The sequence below is a fragment of the Notechis scutatus genome, chromosome 5 (genome assembly GCF_049901735.1).
Source record: "Notechis scutatus isolate UNSWTSFEM ecotype Mainland chromosome 5, rNotScu1.2, whole genome shotgun sequence".
NCBI classification, from domain to species: Eukaryota; Metazoa; Chordata; class Lepidosauria; order Squamata; family Elapidae; genus Notechis; species Notechis scutatus.
The window spans coordinates 22,261,014-22,278,307 of record NC_142013.1 but is presented as its reverse complement, the minus strand read 5'-3'; the positions used below and the strand labels follow the sequence as shown (position 1 = coordinate 22,278,307).

The following is a 17,294-nucleotide window of genomic DNA, read 5'->3' as shown; positions in this document are numbered from 1 at the left end:
AGCCACGAAGAGCCCCGGTCGGACGGCTTCGACGAGGCTCCCGTTGAAGTCCCCAGCCCGCGGCAACGCTTGCGCATTGCGAAGCAGCAGGTGTCTCCCTCGCCCACCCACCCGCTTCGACTCTCCTCCAATGCCATCCGTCCGTGACTTCTGCGCTTCCCTTCCACACACACGCACACACACACGCACATGCGCGCCTCGCGGGGCCGCCCTGCCAGCGCCGAGCGCGCTAGCCTACCTTTTTTTCAGGCAGCCGCCTTACGTGGTGGCGAGCGCAAGCGGCAGCCCGCGTGGCGAGGCGAGGCGGGGCGAGGGCGAGGCGAGAGGCGCGCCTTTCCTGCCTTCCTTCCTCAGCCTCCCCTGCGCTCCTTCGTTGCGCGCGCGGATGCACGAGGCGCCGCGGGCACGGACGCGGTGGGGAGGGGAGGGAAGGGGAGGCGGCTCTTTTTCCACCTGCGCTCCTCTCGAGCCAGCCTGGAGCTGGCACCGCGACGGCTTGCCCTGGTCCGGTGCTTACGCTTGGGGCGAACAATGGGCTGGCGAGAGGCGACGGCCGCCGCCGCCGCCGCCGCCGCAGGAGCAGCGGCAAAGCTTGCTGCATAAAAAGGAAGCGGGGACTCCTCCTCCTCCTCCTCTCCTCCTCCTCCTCCTCGAGAGGAGAAGCCAAGGTGACCAACGTTCCGGGGGGCTCGTCCCGTTGTGTGCTCGCTGTTGTGGTCGTTATCTCTGTGTCTGTCCATCCATTTCTTCATGTTGTGAACGGAGGGGGGGGGGACGCAGGTTATGCAGATAACCTCCCCCACCCACTCATCACCCCGCATGACATTTCCCTTGTTTAACTTCTCCACCCACACCCACCCTCGCCCATACCGACATTAAATGAGTTAGGCGGAGGCTTTTCTGCACCCCCCACTTCCCTCCCTCCCTCCTTAAGAAAGGGCTGGGATGGAGTTGTGAATGCAGAAGAGCTGCTGCCACAATATTGGGAGAGCCTCAGTGTTATTGGGTTTGTTTATTCGGGGGTGGGGGTTGGTTAATAGAGGGGAAAAGAAAATGTCCCCAAGCCTTTATTGCCTGTGTCTGGTCTGTCATTTCATTCATCATCTTGGCTCAGAAATGGTGGCTGAGGAGCCTTTAATTTGGGGTGCTTCTATGCCTTGAGGTTGTTCTTTTAGGGTCTTCTTTCAGTCCGTGCCAGCGGCATTTTATTCTTGAGGAAGGGAGCGCTATATTCTGTCTGCATTTCCCTTCATGTTTCATGAAGGCATAAGGTGTTATTTCTTTCCTTTGTTTTTTTTCCCCCAACCCCCCCTCCTCCCCATGGGCAGCTTTAAACCTGCTCATCCTCCCTTTTTTGCAGTCATATTGATGGAAGAAGCATCTGCTGGTTTATTTAGACATCTAAAGCCTATTGCATGCTCCTTAATATTGCTGCTAACGAGGCACTGAATTTGTCTGTGTGTGTGTGTGTGTTTTTTTAAATGTCTTTTCATTGAAGAGGACGGGTTTAAATATGAACGAAGACCCGACGGTTAATTTATCATGGCTGCCTCAGGATCCCTTAGAAACCAGCCCACCACCAGAAAACATCTCGGCTGCAGTCACCTCTCGCATTCCTTCCAGTGACCCCGAACCGGGATTTATAGTCAACCCTTGGGATATTGTCTTATGTACTTCAGGAACGCTGATCTCCTGTGAAAATGCGGTTGTGGTCCTTATCATCTTCCATAATCCCAGTCTTCGCGCCCCAATGTTCCTCCTGATAGGCAGCTTGGCCTTGGCAGACCTTTTAGCGGGAATTGGATTGATCGTCAATTTTCTTTTTGCTTATCTTCTCCAGTCGGACTCTACCAAGCTGGTCACAGTTGGCTTGATTGTCGCCTCTTTTTCTGCCTCTATCTGCAGTCTGCTGGCCATCACTGTAGACCGATACCTCTCCCTTTATTATGCTTTGACTTACAATTCTGAGAGGACGGTGACTTTTACCTACATTATGCTTATTCTGCTCTGGGGCGCTTCAATCTGTGTGGGGGTGCTGCCCGTCATGGGGTGGAACTGCCTGAAAGATGAGTCCACCTGCAGCGTTATCCGGCCCCTCACTAAAAATAACGCGGCCATCCTCTCGGTCTCCTTCTTGCTTATGTTCGCTCTCATGTTACAGCTGTACATTCAGATCTGCAAAATTGTGATGCGCCATGCTCACCAGATTGCCTTGCAGCATCACTTCCTAGCAACTTCTCACTATGTGACCACCCGAAAAGGAGTATCGACTTTAGCCATTATCCTGGGAACCTTTGCTGCTTGCTGGATGCCTTTCACACTCTATTCCTTAATAGCTGACTACACATATCCCTCTATCTACACCTACGCCACCTTGCTTCCAGCCACGTACAATTCCATCATCAACCCTGTTATATATGCTTTCCGAAATCAAGAAATACAAAAGGCACTTTGGCTCATCTGCTGTGGCTGCATACCTTCAAACATTTCTGCGAGGGCCAGATCACCCAGCGATGTTTGATTAACACAGCAGAGGACCGTTGTCTATTTAGCATTGTGATGTGTGAGCCCTGCTGCTCTCAATACATTGTACATATAATAGATTCACAGTCAGTCTGTGGGGAGTATTTACATTTAAAACAAAAAAACAAAAGCCTGTTGACCAAAATAAACCATATTGTGTAAGTCCAGAAACAATCCTGGAAGTTGCAATATTTTTTTTTTTTCTGGCAAAGTTTAAGCGTTGCTTCGATTCTGTCCTTTAGTTTCTTCCAGGATCCAAAGAGAAGTGAGCTCTGTGGATTGTAAGAAATGGATTGGTAGATTGGCTTTTCTCTGTTTGAATGAATGGAAGCCCACTTTGCAAAAGAGCTGTGTGTATCAGATGAAGAGTATTAGAGGCAGAAGGCTGTTAGATTCTATGGAACACAAATAGGTGATGGTAAGAAATTGTCCTGCTCATGGATTTTCAGGTAGCATCTGGCTGACCACCATAAGAGCTGTGTTCTGAGCTAGGTGACCAGTGGTGAGATCCAACAGCATGCATAAAAACACACACACACACACACACTAGATTAAGTATCTTACTTAAAAGACTTCCATGGATTTCAACGGCACAGTCCTTACATTGAGTAAATGTGTGTCTGATGTATTGTAGAGACATGTTAAGATCCATATTATAGCACACAAGTGATGTTTCAATCTGCAGTGCTGTAGTTCCTAAAGCATCACTATTGATTTGGTTAGACATTCCTCTCCAACCAATGCAGTCCAGAAATATATGTAGTCTTTCCCTTTTTAACATCGTAACTTCAAAATTAGGAAGCAAGGCAGAAGCAAGGGCAAAAATAAGACAGATTTGGGATCTGTAACTTCCAAAACCTTTTTTCAGCCCTCCACTGTATTGCAACCTGGGAGGAATAAGTAGATCAGCTAGCCTAAATAATTTTCATTCCAAATACCCGCAGAGGAAACAAAAAATGTTGAGAAAAGAACAACATCCTTCTTAACATTCATCCTGTTATGAATTTGGGTGGATCCTGGGTTTCTTGGAAGTTCTGACTTTTAGTATGGGTTTATTAGAAGAGCAGACAAAATCTGTAACTTTGAGCAGGAGACAGCTACTGAATATTTCACTAATAACCCAAGACTTCATCCTGGGATCTATGTTCCCATCTGAATTGTAGGATGAATGGAAACAGCCTCATCTGTTTAGTTTATCGCAGATGGGCCTATATTTATTTATTTATTTATTTATTTATTTATTTATTTATTTATTTATTTTATTTGTCAAACGATTATAACAGGTATAAGTATAAACATAGTTATGAATACATGAAATGGATACATATAAGAAAAATAAAAAGAATCAATAGGACAGGGACGGTAGGCACGTTGGTGCGCTTATGCACGTCCCCCTACAGACCTCTTAGGAAAGGGGTGAGGTCAATAGTAGATGGTCTAAGGTTAAAGTTTTTAGGGTTTGGGGAAGATATGGAATGATATATTTCCAATGCAAGCCTCTGGCTTAGGATGGCTATAGGGGTGAACCTGTATTTGATTTCTATCAATGCCTTCTAATCCTGCCACTCAAAGGAGCTTACTTAAAACAAAAAACAGTAGTCCCTTTATATCTACGATAGGGAAACTGGTCCTTCAGATAGTTCTGGGTAACGATTTCCATCATCCCCATCAGGGTGCTTATGTTGCCTGGGGTTTATGGAAATAAAGTCCAACAACAATAACATAAATTATGCTAGAGAACAATTCCCATAATTTATCTAACAAGCAAAAAACAAAAGAACAGCCTCTTTCTAAATTGTTTACACAACTAGGAATAAATTATGCTGTTTCATTTTTTTTCTTTGCTAAAAGAAACGTTCTTTTTCCTCTTTATTTTTTTAAATGCAAAAATCATAACTTTATTAATATAAAACTAGGCTGTAAATTCAGTGAAAATCTAATAACCCAGGAATACATTGATGCTTATGATTATAAATTCTGAACAACTCATTTTGCAATAAATATGACTGTTATGCAGTGCTTGAGATCCAAATATTCAGAATTCCAGACAGATTCAATTTTTCAGGTGGTGTTGCCCACATATATGGTGACAAACCATTACTTCTGAATGTTTAACTTCACAGACCTACTACTTAAACTATCTTATTCACTGTTAAATAAACAAGGGCATGCAAACAGATTGTTGAACATTTTTTATATAGGGGCAGCTGGTTATTTTTCTAAACATTCATTTTTAAGGCTCCAAGAACAATTTAATGACATAAGCTACTTAATTTCAGCATTTTATCTCCATCATCAATATGTAATTGCTCTGTAAAATATGCGCTGAATTGTGTGTGTGTGTGTGTGTGTGTTTCATGACATTTTCTTTGTTCTGGCTCCAACCTCAAAGCTTGACATTTTCAAGTGGGAGCACATGTGACCGCCAGCCCCCCATCCCACATAATGAAATGTGCATAAAACATGTTGTCTATTTTAATAGCTACATATCCTTCATATCAAAGCACAATACTGAATACATATTATTCCATTTCCTTCCAGGATATTGGCTTTTTTGTGATGGATGGAGCATATTATCATGACAGAGGGTTCAGTGATGCAAGGCAACATGGTTGATTTCTGTAGATGAGAACCTTTTGGAGCACAGAGCAGAAAAAAATGATTTAAAATTATATTCTATAAAATACAGCATTTCAAAGCCATTGTCATGCGCACTCACTAAAGTAAATGTGACTTATTTTGATGGAAGATAAACACATGTATTTGCCGTCTGAGCCAGGGGTGGCCGATTTCTGATGTCTGCATTGGGGACACTTCCCAGCTACAGGCTTATATATTTCACTAAGCAGAACAAAGAAACCAATCTGGAACAGCGTGTGAAAAAGTTCTGAGCATCTTTCCAGTTGAATTAATTGGCTTTTTTTTTCCCTAATTGAGATTCTCCATGGACCAAATCCAACAGTATTTCTACTACTGCAGCCTTGTGCACATATTCCAAGCCTGCCACAAATTTTGGAGAATAGGAGGAGAAGGATTATGATCCTCCAGTAATGCCTGCTGTGTTACTGGAAGGATTATGCCTTTGAACTCAATCTTTGCTCCCTGCCCATCAGCAAGGGGCAGCTTCCTACATCTCTATGTCTCCATGCTATACAAAGCACCATCTGTTGAATTTTAGCCTGTGGAGAAGCTGCTCAAAACATAGAAGCTCTATCAGGGAAAAGGTGGCGCTCCTTTCATGCAGCAAAAGAAAAGGGCTGACTTAAGATTCAGGAATTCATTGGAGCAAAAGTCTATGAAGTAAGGGAGGGCAGTGGAAATGTCTGTAGACCCCCAAATGTCAATCCAAGAATATGATGTCTGTCCAAGAATATGATTGCTATGCATTTATATGAGTTTACACATCTTCTGAATGTTAAAGATATGCTATATTGTTGCAGTGGTATCTTTCTGTATAAATTGTTTAAATTTTAATTGTAATAGAAGAAATATTGAAAGTTATATTTAAAAAAATACTGTTATAATATTATAGATGGAAGGAGATGCTATATTGCTGACACTGAATTTTATTAACTCAAGGGCTGATTCAGTCAAGTGAAATTGTGATAAGACATTCTTCTAGTGCAGCAGGAACTATTTTTCCATTTTTTAGGTGAAAAGCCTTGAACTTAATTTGCGTCCTGCCCGGAGTGCACTCTCTTGTGTATCACACTGCTTTTCACTGGGCAAGTTCTCCCCTACCTTCAACTGAAGGTTGAGGAAGTCCAGGAATGCACCTTCTCAACGAAACATGTTGGAATTGATTCTTAATCTTTGTCTTTTGATGTGGTTATGCTGATGAACATGTCTTTTGTGGCAAGTTTCTATGGTGTTAACAGTTTACAAGGTCTACCCAGAACCAATTCTCATAGGTGTGAAAAGGCCTCGTTTTGAGACCATAGGGCAATTTTTCCCAACTTGGTGCCCACTAGATGTGTTGGGATTTTCATTTTCATAAAGCCCAAGCATGATGGCCAGTAACGTATCTGGAGGGCAACAGGCTAGGGAAGCACCCATAATGATTTGTACTGCAATAACCTAGATTTTATGCCAAATTAAACTCTAGTTTGTTTGCTTTTTTCATCTTGAACACTGTAAGGACTTATCCAAGTGAATGTACTGACCTTGTCATTTACTCCAGACTCACAGATAATTAGACCAAGAATCCACATCTCAAAATTATAACGTGTCTCTGGGTGTACATTTGTACTATATGGAAGTTCTGATTGTTTCTGGTTTTACTCTAGGAACAAAGACATTTGGCATAATGCAATCTAGAAGGAATGCTCTTGATTTTTATACAAAGTGTACCAAATTTATGATGTATGACAACTATATGTTAGCTTGTTTACTAAAATTAAAAAGTCAATTGATTTGAGTTTGTATTACCCTGGTAAGAGAAGGAAACACTCTGTTAAAATGTTGTAGAAAAAACTTTCGTCTCTCTCTTCCTTATGTGTCCAAGAATTGGATGTGTACTGTATTATCTATGCCTTGCCAAGGAAATGAATAGCAAAAACTATTAGACATGAATAACTACCGCATAATGCCAAATCCTGACAAAAAGCTGTAGTAAATGAGGAAATACGTTACTCTTTTCCACATTCCTTTTCTTCAAACTGTAATTTGGTCCAGATAAAGTAGTAAGACAGATGAGGGACCTATAGATTTATAGGTATTATTAGACTTATTCTGCACTGTATGACCCATAGATAGTACAGTACAGAATGTTTAGTTCCCTGCAGCTCTAGGACCAAACATGAAGAGTTGTAGTGCTGCAAAACCTGAAAGTGTCATAGTTTCCTACTTGTGAGGTAAAGTCTATTGGTTTCCAAATGAGTGAGCCTGATTTACACATTTCACCATAATCACAGTTTTATTCCATAATGGCAAAAATTAAGTAGAAGCTAGGGAGTTTGACGCTCATTCATATACCACCATCATGATACTCTGTGTGTGTGTGTGTGTGTGTGACAAATATTTATCAATATTTTTTTCTGGGTATTTATTTACTTATATTGGTAATGGTTTCTTGCAATTGAATGGCAAGACTGACTCAATTAACTGTAAATTCTAATATGGATGAGCACTCATTAAAAGAAAACTTAGTTTCTCAAAAACTCTGGCTAAGTTCATACATCAGTCAGTTCATATTTCTCACCAGGCTCAAGGTTAATTCAGCTTTTCATCCTTCCGAGGTCAATAAAATGAGGACCCAGATTGTTGGGAGCAATATGCTGACTCTGCAAACCGCTTAGAGAGGGCTGTAAACTCTGTGAAGTGGTGTATAAGTCTAAGTGCTATTGCTATTACTATCAGGCTGAAACATGTTTGTTTAGCCTTGGTTTATTAAATAAACCATAATTGGCTGTGTTCATTCAATGCATTAAGCTAAAACCAAAACAACACATTATGATTTACTGCAAACCTAATGACCGGATGGGGTGGATTTCAAATTGCATGAAATAAATGCATGCCAACAAGAAGAAAGTACATAGATAGATTTAAAATGGAGAGAATTTGATTTCAGTTTCTATAATATGTATAAATAGGGAATGTATCATTTCCTTAACTTCCCAAACTGTTGGATTGGAGTCATGCACTTAATTTTTAACTTGACTTAAATCACTCAATAGGAAAAGGTTGGTCCACATTGGAAAGGTATTCCGTTTGCCAGTGGAGGTTTGGTACTCCAAATTTAGAGTTGCAATCCGGAAGAGGGGAAATTAACTGTTTGCCTGTGCTTTCACCCCTTCCAATAATCCACTTCTGCACATAATTTGAAAGGGAACCTGTTCAGGCACTGCCGTAGCATTTTTGACTGGGCTTGGGCAGTGTACTCACCAACCATCAGGTATCATGACCTGTAATTCATGCTCATGTATACAATCCTTCTGCCTCTTCTGCTAATGTAATTGCAAGCAATAGCATGGCTAGGCCATTCCTCCTGTGAGACTTTCAAGAAGAGATTGGACTGCCATTTGTCAGTAATGGTGTAGGGTCTCCCGCTTGGGCCTATAAGGTCCCTTCCAACTCTGATTATCTGTATTATTATAGAGCAAAACTGGCAGTTCATAAGTTTTATTTTACTGATGCAAATGCTGCCATATTGAAATTTAGAAAAGAATGTTTACAGAATACCTGCACAAATAACGGTTGGTCTAAGTTATTGAGTAAAGTAAAAATATAATTACCATTATTGCACAAGAGATTTCAAATATCTTTATTCTTATCTGTTATATGAGGACCAGTTTTAATGGGTACATATGCCTTTTCAGAATGTCAGTTTTACACCAAGTAATGGGGAATATTCTCCCCAGTTACCCCAAATGGAAGTCAAAATGGAAACTGGCAAAAAGAATAGTTGTATTTTCACTTTACCTTAAATTACATTGAATATGCTACATAGGAATATTTCACACATGTCATCACATATGTCCTCTTGCCCAGCTGTGTGAACTGGTTCTAAATGAATTTTATATGTTTTATATGTACTCATTTCTAAAACAGCCTTTGCATGCTTGGCATTGGCAACTCCCCTTTCTAACCAATTGAATCTTTCAGCCTGCTGTGAGTGACTAAGCTTTTGAGCACTATGCATTCCCAGATGTTCAAAGCCATGACTCATATCTTAATTTTAAAGTATCAAGATCTTTCTCTCTCCCCCTCTCTCCCTCTCACACACACCACTGTTTGGAATATGGAAGGAATATGGCAAGCCTAAAATGGATTGATTGAATAGGCTGTCTGCCTTTAAAAATGTGATAAGCAAAATAGGTGAACAAACATAATCCAAATGACATTTGACATACCAATTGAATTCTTGAAATACGTACCATATAGCTAACTTCTCATTGGTTTCCAAGTGAAATAGCAAGATGCCAAAATCATCATTTTAAAAAGTGGAATATTTTTTAAGCATCCAGAGTCTCCATTTATGGAAAGTTTCTGATATAGTAAGGAAGAGTTTTTGTTTTGCGAAACGTCTCAGTTTCACTCCTTTCCAAAATGATCTGTTGGATCCTCTGAAACAAGGGATAAAAAATGGGTCTGAATTCTGAAAGGCGAGAAGGAATCAGCTGACAAGGTTGCCAGATGGAGTATTCCATATAGAAGGGGGTTCAATGGGTTGCTCCCCCTGGAGAATCAGAATGGGGAGCTGCGGTCAGATCAATATTACATCATAAAATAGAAGAATATCCAAGCTACTCTAAGCAATAGAGCAGGGGTTCCCAAACTTGGCAACTTTAAGACTTATGGACTTCAATTCCTAAAATTCTCCAGCCAGCATAGCTGAAGTCCACAATCCTTAAACCAAGTTTGGAGACCTCTGCCGCAGAGCCATCTGGAGTGAGTGGGACCTAACTAGGGTAATCCAAAGGATTCTGAAAAAAGATGCTTTGACTGGCATCCAAAACCCAGTGAGTAAGAAGCTAGGGATTGTAAACAGAGAACATCTTTTACACCATTATCTTGCAGAATTCAGGTGAAATAGTTTGAAGAAGTGGTGGGATTCAAATAATTTAACAACCGTTTCTCTGCCCTAATGATTTCTTCTAACAACCAGTTCACCAAACTGCTCAGAAACTTAACAACCGGTTCTCCCCAAGTGGTGCGAACTGACTGAATCCTACCACTGGTACCAGCCCAGTAAGTAAGAATCTGCATGGAAGCACATTGCAAACACTTGTTGAATCAGACATACGTATTTATTGTAGGTTCTCATGGTGTATTATATCCTAAAATAAATCGCCTATAACTTTTTACGTATCCTATAAAATATTGTATTTTCCGGTTAGAGCTGCTGACGCGACCTTCAATTATTTGAAAGGCTATCACATGGATGATGGAACAGATTTAAGTTCTGCTGCTTACAGGCACAGGACTCAAAGTAACACGAGGGATTAAAGTGGTGGGGAAAACAAATTTAAGTCGAATGTTAAGGAAGATTACCAAATGGACCATGTACACTGGAGGAAATAGAAAATCTTGGAAGTTGGATGCCTATTTTACAGGAGGTTTTTAATCAAGCTTAGGTGCAGGTATGTTACAACCACTTATATTGTGACTGTTCAAAGTTACAGTGCTATTGAAAAAAGTGACTTGGGTCCTTGCCCTTACAACAGTGGTGGAATTCAAAAATTTTTACTATCGGTTCTGTGGGCATGGCTTGGTAGGCGTGGCAAGGGAACGATACTGTAAAATCCCCATTCCCTCCCCACCTCATTAACCTGCTTTCCAGCTCCGTTCTCCTGTGCAGGGCAACAAAAGAAGACCCAGCCTATCAGCTGGGACTCGGGAGGCATAGGGAGGAATAGATGGGGCTGGGACCAGTCAGAGGTGGTATTCCGAACTACTCAAAATTTCCGCTACCGGTTCTCCAGAACTGGTCAGAACCTGCTGAATACCACCTCTGCCTTACAAATATAACATTCCCAGGGTCATGTGATGAAAATCTGGGCACTTGGCAACTGGAATATATGTACAACTGTTAAAATATCCGATGGTCATGCGATTGCCATGGCTTCCAACAAGCAAAGTGATTTTGCGATAAGCTGGATTTGCTTAATAATCACATGATTCATTTAACAACTGAAGTGATTTACTTAGCAACTGTGGCAAAAAAAATAGTAAAATTGGGATGGACTCACTTAACAGCTGCCTTGCTTAGCAACAGAAATTCTTGTTCCAATTGTAGTCATAAGTTGCTCAGAGTCACCCTGAACCCCAAGATGGGTGACCTATAAATTTAATAAAATAAATATATAAACAGAGGGTTATCCTTAAACCCAATTTTTGTCCTATGTAAAATAATAGCACCCAGAAGTTTCAGTTACTTAAAATCATAACCAATTCCAATAGAAGAAAATACAGTATATGAAGCTTAGTTTTCATCTGTGAAGTCTTCCTTGGTGCTCTGCAAATTGGGTTGCTTGCAGATGTTTCATTCTCCAACTAAGTAACATTATCAGTATCTGTGCTGACATCAACTAACGACACTGTTACTTATGTTGGTAATGAAATAACAGAATAACAGAGTTAGAAGGGACCTTGGAGGTCTTCTAATCCAACCCCCTGCTGAAGCAGAAGACCCCTATACCCGTGATAGCGAACCTATGGCACGCGTGCCGCAAGTGGCACATAGAGCCATTTGTGCTGGCACATGAGCCGCAGGGAGACTTACCTCACTGTGCATGCGCACGCCTCACAACTGCTTTTTTTTGGGGGGGGGAGGTTGAATTGAGGCCTTTTTTGGCCTCCTAAAAGCTTGGAAAAAGCCTCTGACAGGCTTCTCAGGACGAACTATAGGCCCATTTTGAACTATAGGTCCATTTCCTCAGTTCCTGTAATACCCAAAGTGACAAAACGGGCCTATAATTCAACCTGAAAGGCCTTGCAGTGGCTTTTTCCAAGCCTCTGGGAGGCCTAAAAATCAACTGTGAAGCGCAGTAAGTAAGGGGGTAGGGGCAGTGGGCAATTGCACGTGCATGCACAGGGAGCATGGGGGTGTGTGCATTGCATTCTGGGTGCCAGCACACAAGTGTGGGCACGCTGATGTGCTCGCAATTTTTGCCACAGGAACCCAAAAAGTTTTGCTACCACTGCCCTATACCATTTCTGACAAATGGCTGTCCAGTCTCTTTTGTAAGCAAATAGCTGAGCTGGGAGACCACCAAGGGCTCCATTGTAACCAGAGCAGTGGTGCGATTCAACCGGTGTAATAACTGATTCATGTGCGCATGTGCGCCAAACACACTCCGCGTTTTAAAAAGCCTCTAATACTTACCGCAGGGACAGACAGGCGGGCCTACATACTCGTAGTGAACCAGTTTGGAGCCAGCTGATCATCGGAACAAGGGGTTCTCTCGAACTGGTCTGAACTGGGAGAATCCCACCCCCTGAACCAGGGTCAAAGTAAACCTTTGTGCAAGGCTAGAGAGAAGGCAAGGGAGAGAACTAAGAGATCCTTGAACATGTAGTGCTTCATTTTCCATTAAAACAAGGAGACTAGCTGATCTGTATTGCCTCCACATTACAGGTAGTCCTCAAGTTACAACCGTTCATTTGGTGACTGTTTGAAGTTAAAATGTGACTTACGACCATTTTTTTCACACTTAACAACCGTTGCAGCATCCTCCTGGTCATGTGATCAAAATTCAGACACTTGGCAATTGACTCATATTTATGACAGTTGCCAAGTCCCAGGACCATGGGATCCCCTTTTGCGACTTTTTGACGAGCAAAGTCAATGGGGAAGCCAGATTCACTTTACAACTGTATTATACTAACTTAATAACTGCAGAGATTCACTTAATGTCTCTGGGAAGAAAGGTCATAAAATTGGGCAAAACCCACTTAACAACTATCTCGCTTAGCAATAGAAATTTTGGGCTCAGTGGTGATTATAAGTCAAGGACTACCTGTAATGATGTCATAATCAAATTACATATTTACATTGCTTCCCACAAGGTGTTCTGACCCAAACCCTTTCCCAATAAGACGAACAATAATCAAAGGGAACAGAAACCTTTTAATGAGTCTTACGAATCCCCGATTAAAAGGCTGCTGCAAACTAATTAACTTTGATAAGCACAAACCTTGCCAAAACTTTACAAGACTGCCAAGAATCACAGATAAGAAATATTTCACAACACAAGAGTCTTCAAATACCAATTTAAGATACTGTAATGTCCATGAGGCCAAGTTTCAAAACGTCTTTGCTTCTTGCAAAGAACATTCACTTCACAGCTGGCTTTTATCTTCATAATGGCTTTTATCTGGTATAGCCTTTACCTTGCAGCCTCACTCCCGAGTCACCCATGCTGTTGCAGCTGCTCTTTCCTGCGAGCAATCCTGCATGCACGCACACTTGGCACAGACTCCTCGGGAACCTCCTCATCGCTGCTGCCAGCCCCCACAATCTTTGAAAGCAGCAGTCCACTCCCTAATGGTCCTGGCCCCTCATCTGAGTCCTTGCTCTCCTCAGCCATCTGCACCTGCTACCGGTTAACCACAACACAGGGCTTAGTCCAGTTATGGTGTAGGGATAAGCATTCATGTCCTGGATACCAATATAAGTTTTGCCTGCCCTTGCAGAGGTGTGGATTGAGTCTCCATTGACCTTTTTTGGTAGCATAGTTATGTATTAAAAGCTGTGCTCATTTCTTTAACATCCATTTTTCAATACTATTTCAGATGAATTTTTAAACTAAGCACCAAAACCTGCTCCAGGATCATGCCCTTTAACTTCTTATGCATAAACTGTTTCACTTAATAAAGTTTTCTTAATAAAGTTTACTTAATCAAGTTTAAATTTCATTTTTGCCCAATGGATTTCAGTACCAGCCTCATAGTAATCTGATCTTTATCATTAAAAGATTTACAGATCAACAGAGTTGTAAGGGACCTTGTAGGTCATCTAGTCCAACCTCCCACCCAAGCAGGAGACTCTACATCATTTCTGGCCAATGGCAGTCCAATCTCTTCTTGAAAGCCTCCAGTGATGAAGCTCCCACAACTTCTGAAAGCAGGCTGTTCCATTGGTTGATTGTTCTGTCAGAAAATTTCTCCTTATTTCTAGGTTGAATCTCTCCTTGGTCAATTTCCATCCATTATTCCTTGTCTGGCTTTCAGGTGCCTTGGAAATAGTTTGACCCCTTCCTCCTCTCTGTGGCAGCCCCTCAAATATCAGAACACTGCTATCATGTCTCCCCTGGTCCTTCCCTTCACTAGACTACCCACGCCCAGTTCCTGTAACCATTCTTCATATGTTTTAGTCTCCAGTCTCCAATGGTGTTGCATACCAAATATATAATTTTAAATCTTCCGAGAGTGATATCCTTGTTTCTTTTCCTGCTTTCAACATTGAAAATCCAAAACCAATTCCAATCAATGTCATTCCCTTTGAGGGCTGCTGTTAAGACCGAGAACTGCCATTAGGAACTACATCTAGATGAATGTTACAAACGCAAAACTAGTGGTTCCCATGTACGAACTTTGCTCTCTTTACTTTGTTTTTGCAACTGCATTGATGTACAATAGAGTGATAAGGTGATAATGCAAGACATCTGGAAACATCAGGCTAGAGAAGACTTAGATAAGATCAGAACAGCGCTTGGTATAAGGACAACATACTAAAAATAAGAGTAACTTCATCTGGCAGTCTGAACTAAACAGTGAAAATACTACTTCCTTGATATGTAAAATACTGATTGTGGTGTTCTGCTGAATCCCACTTTTTGTGAGTCACACTAGTTGACATTCACTGAGCTAGATTTCGAGGGATGTATCAGCAGAAACCTCCGACTGCAAAACAGAACATTATGTACAATGCTGAGATTCTTCAAATATCAACATGGTTTTACATAAGATATTTCTTTTTGCCACGAAGAGAATCCTTTAAAAAAAAAGAACATTGTTGACCCATTGTTGAAAGACTTCTGTAATGATTTCACTTGGTAAAGCAGAGGTAAGCTAACAGGATTTGGCTGTGCTTTCCTGCAGTGCATGGACAGGAAGCAAATCAAAACAATAATATCTGTGTTGTTCTCCTAGCTCAGTACTCTTGAAACTAGTTTGACTTGGGCATATTAGTGTCCAAACATAGCTTCAGGACTGAGCAAAAGGCAGAACAGGCTTATTAGATAATTAGATGATCAGCAACACACTAATAAAGAATTCAGAAGCTGGAGAACTTTCAGAACATCAAGCAATTTAGAAATCTACTTGTCCATACATTTGTACTAGAAGTCATAAAGGCCTTTTGCTTATTACTACAATCTTCATGTTTTGCTGCCATATCACGCTCCTGTGAGCTATGCTGGAGATATAAACATAATCTACTAAAGCTCAGTTTGCTAAGCCTTTGTGTGTAATTGCCACTGCTGTTTTTGTCACACACATTACTGTAAATGCTTCATTGCTTCCCACTCAAGTTAAATGATCGTGATGTTGTATAGTTTCTTTCCTGTCAAGAAAACCATTAGTTTTATTTGTCTTAGCCATTAAAAATACATAGAGGAAACATTTGGAACATACAAAAACTCACACTATTATAATAAAATAGATTGGGGAGGGGATTGCTTTTGGTGGCTGATTGGGAGAGGGGGCATAACAAATTGTGGAGTTAAAGGCTCCAGTAAACAGAGCAGTGTTGCAGAGTGGGAGGAGCTTGTCACGGAAATAGCCAAAGTCACAAAGCCCTTTTTTCTGTGAAAGGAGAAAAAATTGGGGGGTTTTCTTTATTTTTAAAACCTGTACTAATTTTAGGGCTGAAGCAAAAATGTTCATGTTTCCTGCTTCAGCATGATGTAAAACTGCACTGCCAATTTTCAATAATTGATAGTAAGCTGGAGGAGGCTATCATAGGCAGTTCAAAAAGGATGCGGGCTCAGTAACTGTATGGACCTCAGCATGGAGTCCCGCCAACCATATAATTTTTCATCTCCCCCCCCCCGGGGAACAGAGAGGCCCACTCTTACAGTGGACAATCCAACTCAGATAGTCCCTCCTACATCTTGAAAATATCCAAATCTCTTCCTAGGATAGGTTCTAAATTGAGAGAAATAATAGTTGCCTTCTTCTACGACAGTCAGACCACAGCCTGAATTATTTATTTATTTAGTTTTTTAGGTATTTTTAGTTTACTTTATTATCATTGCACCTCCTACAATGAAATTAAATACCCTCTTCAGTGTACATTATGACTATTAAAATAAACACAAACACACATCCTTCACATTCTATACATTGAATTGAAAACCCCTGATATTCAGTGGTGGGATTCAAATTTTTTTACTACCAATTCTGTGGGCGTGGCTTGGTGGCCGTGGCAGGGGAAGGATACTGTAAAATCTCCAGTCAGAGGTGGTGTTTGCCGGTTCTCCGAACTACTCAAAATTTCCGCTACCGGTCCTCCAGAACTGTCAGAACCTGCTGAATACCATCGCTGCTGATATTGCATTAATATTGCTATTGATTGATTGATTGATTGAATTTATATTGCTGCCTATTCTCCCATGGTGACCCAAGGCAGCTTACAGAATATAAAACCACATTTAAAACTAACAAAAAAAATCAAATAAATTAATATAGTACAATATAACAAAATCACCTCCCACCCACCCCTGCCCTGGCGACAGCAGATCACATGAGCCATTTGGTGACACCCTTAAAAGTAGGGTTTAGATAAGGGGTGGGATTTTAAAATTTTTACTACCGGTTCTGCGGGCATAGCTTGGTGGGCGTGGCCTGGTTTGGTGAGCATGGCAGGGGAAAAATACTGTAAAATCTCCATTCCTTCCTCATTCCTGGGGGAAGGTTACTGCAAAATCTCCATTCCCTCTCCACCCCACTAACCTCCTTTCCAGCTCCATTCTCCTGTGCAGGGCAACAAAAGAAGACCCAGCCATTCAGCTGGGACTCAGGAGGCAGAGAATAGATGGGGGCGGGCCAGTCAGAGGTGGTATTTGCCGGTTCTCTGAACGACTCAAAATTTCCATTACTGGTTCTCCAGAACTGGTCAGAACCTGCTGAATATCACCTCTGGCTTAGATCAAGTGGAACAGCTGCAAAGAATGGTAACATGGACAACTATGTACAGTTATTCCTCAACTTACAACCCTTCATTTATCAAAAGTTACATCGTTATAACATAAAATGACTTACAATCGATCCTCCTACTTACAACCATTGTAGCATCCCCAGGGTTACGTGATCAAAATTTGGGCACT

The 17,294-nt window shown here is 41.3% G+C and overlaps 1 protein-coding gene across 2 annotated transcripts; it reads left to right on the top strand.

Annotated features, from left to right (window-relative positions):
* The first annotated feature begins 396 nt into the window (after positions 1 to 396).
* GPR12 (G protein-coupled receptor 12) lies at positions 397 to 3,903 on the top strand. Of its 2 annotated transcripts, none has more exons than XM_087966317.1 (2): positions 397 to 668; positions 1,499 to 3,902. In XM_087966317.1, the coding sequence occupies exon 2, from the start codon at positions 1,514 to 1,516 to the stop codon at positions 2,519 to 2,521; it is 1,008 nt and encodes a 335-aa protein (XP_087822443.1). In that variant the 5' UTR covers positions 397 to 668; positions 1,499 to 1,513; the 3' UTR covers positions 2,522 to 3,902. The 2 variants fall into 2 exon arrangements, with proteins under 2 accessions (XP_087822443.1, XP_087822442.1); XM_087966316.1 differs by having other exon boundaries at positions 488 to 668; positions 1,361 to 3,903.
* The last annotated feature ends 13,391 nt before the right edge of the window (positions 3,904 to 17,294 follow it).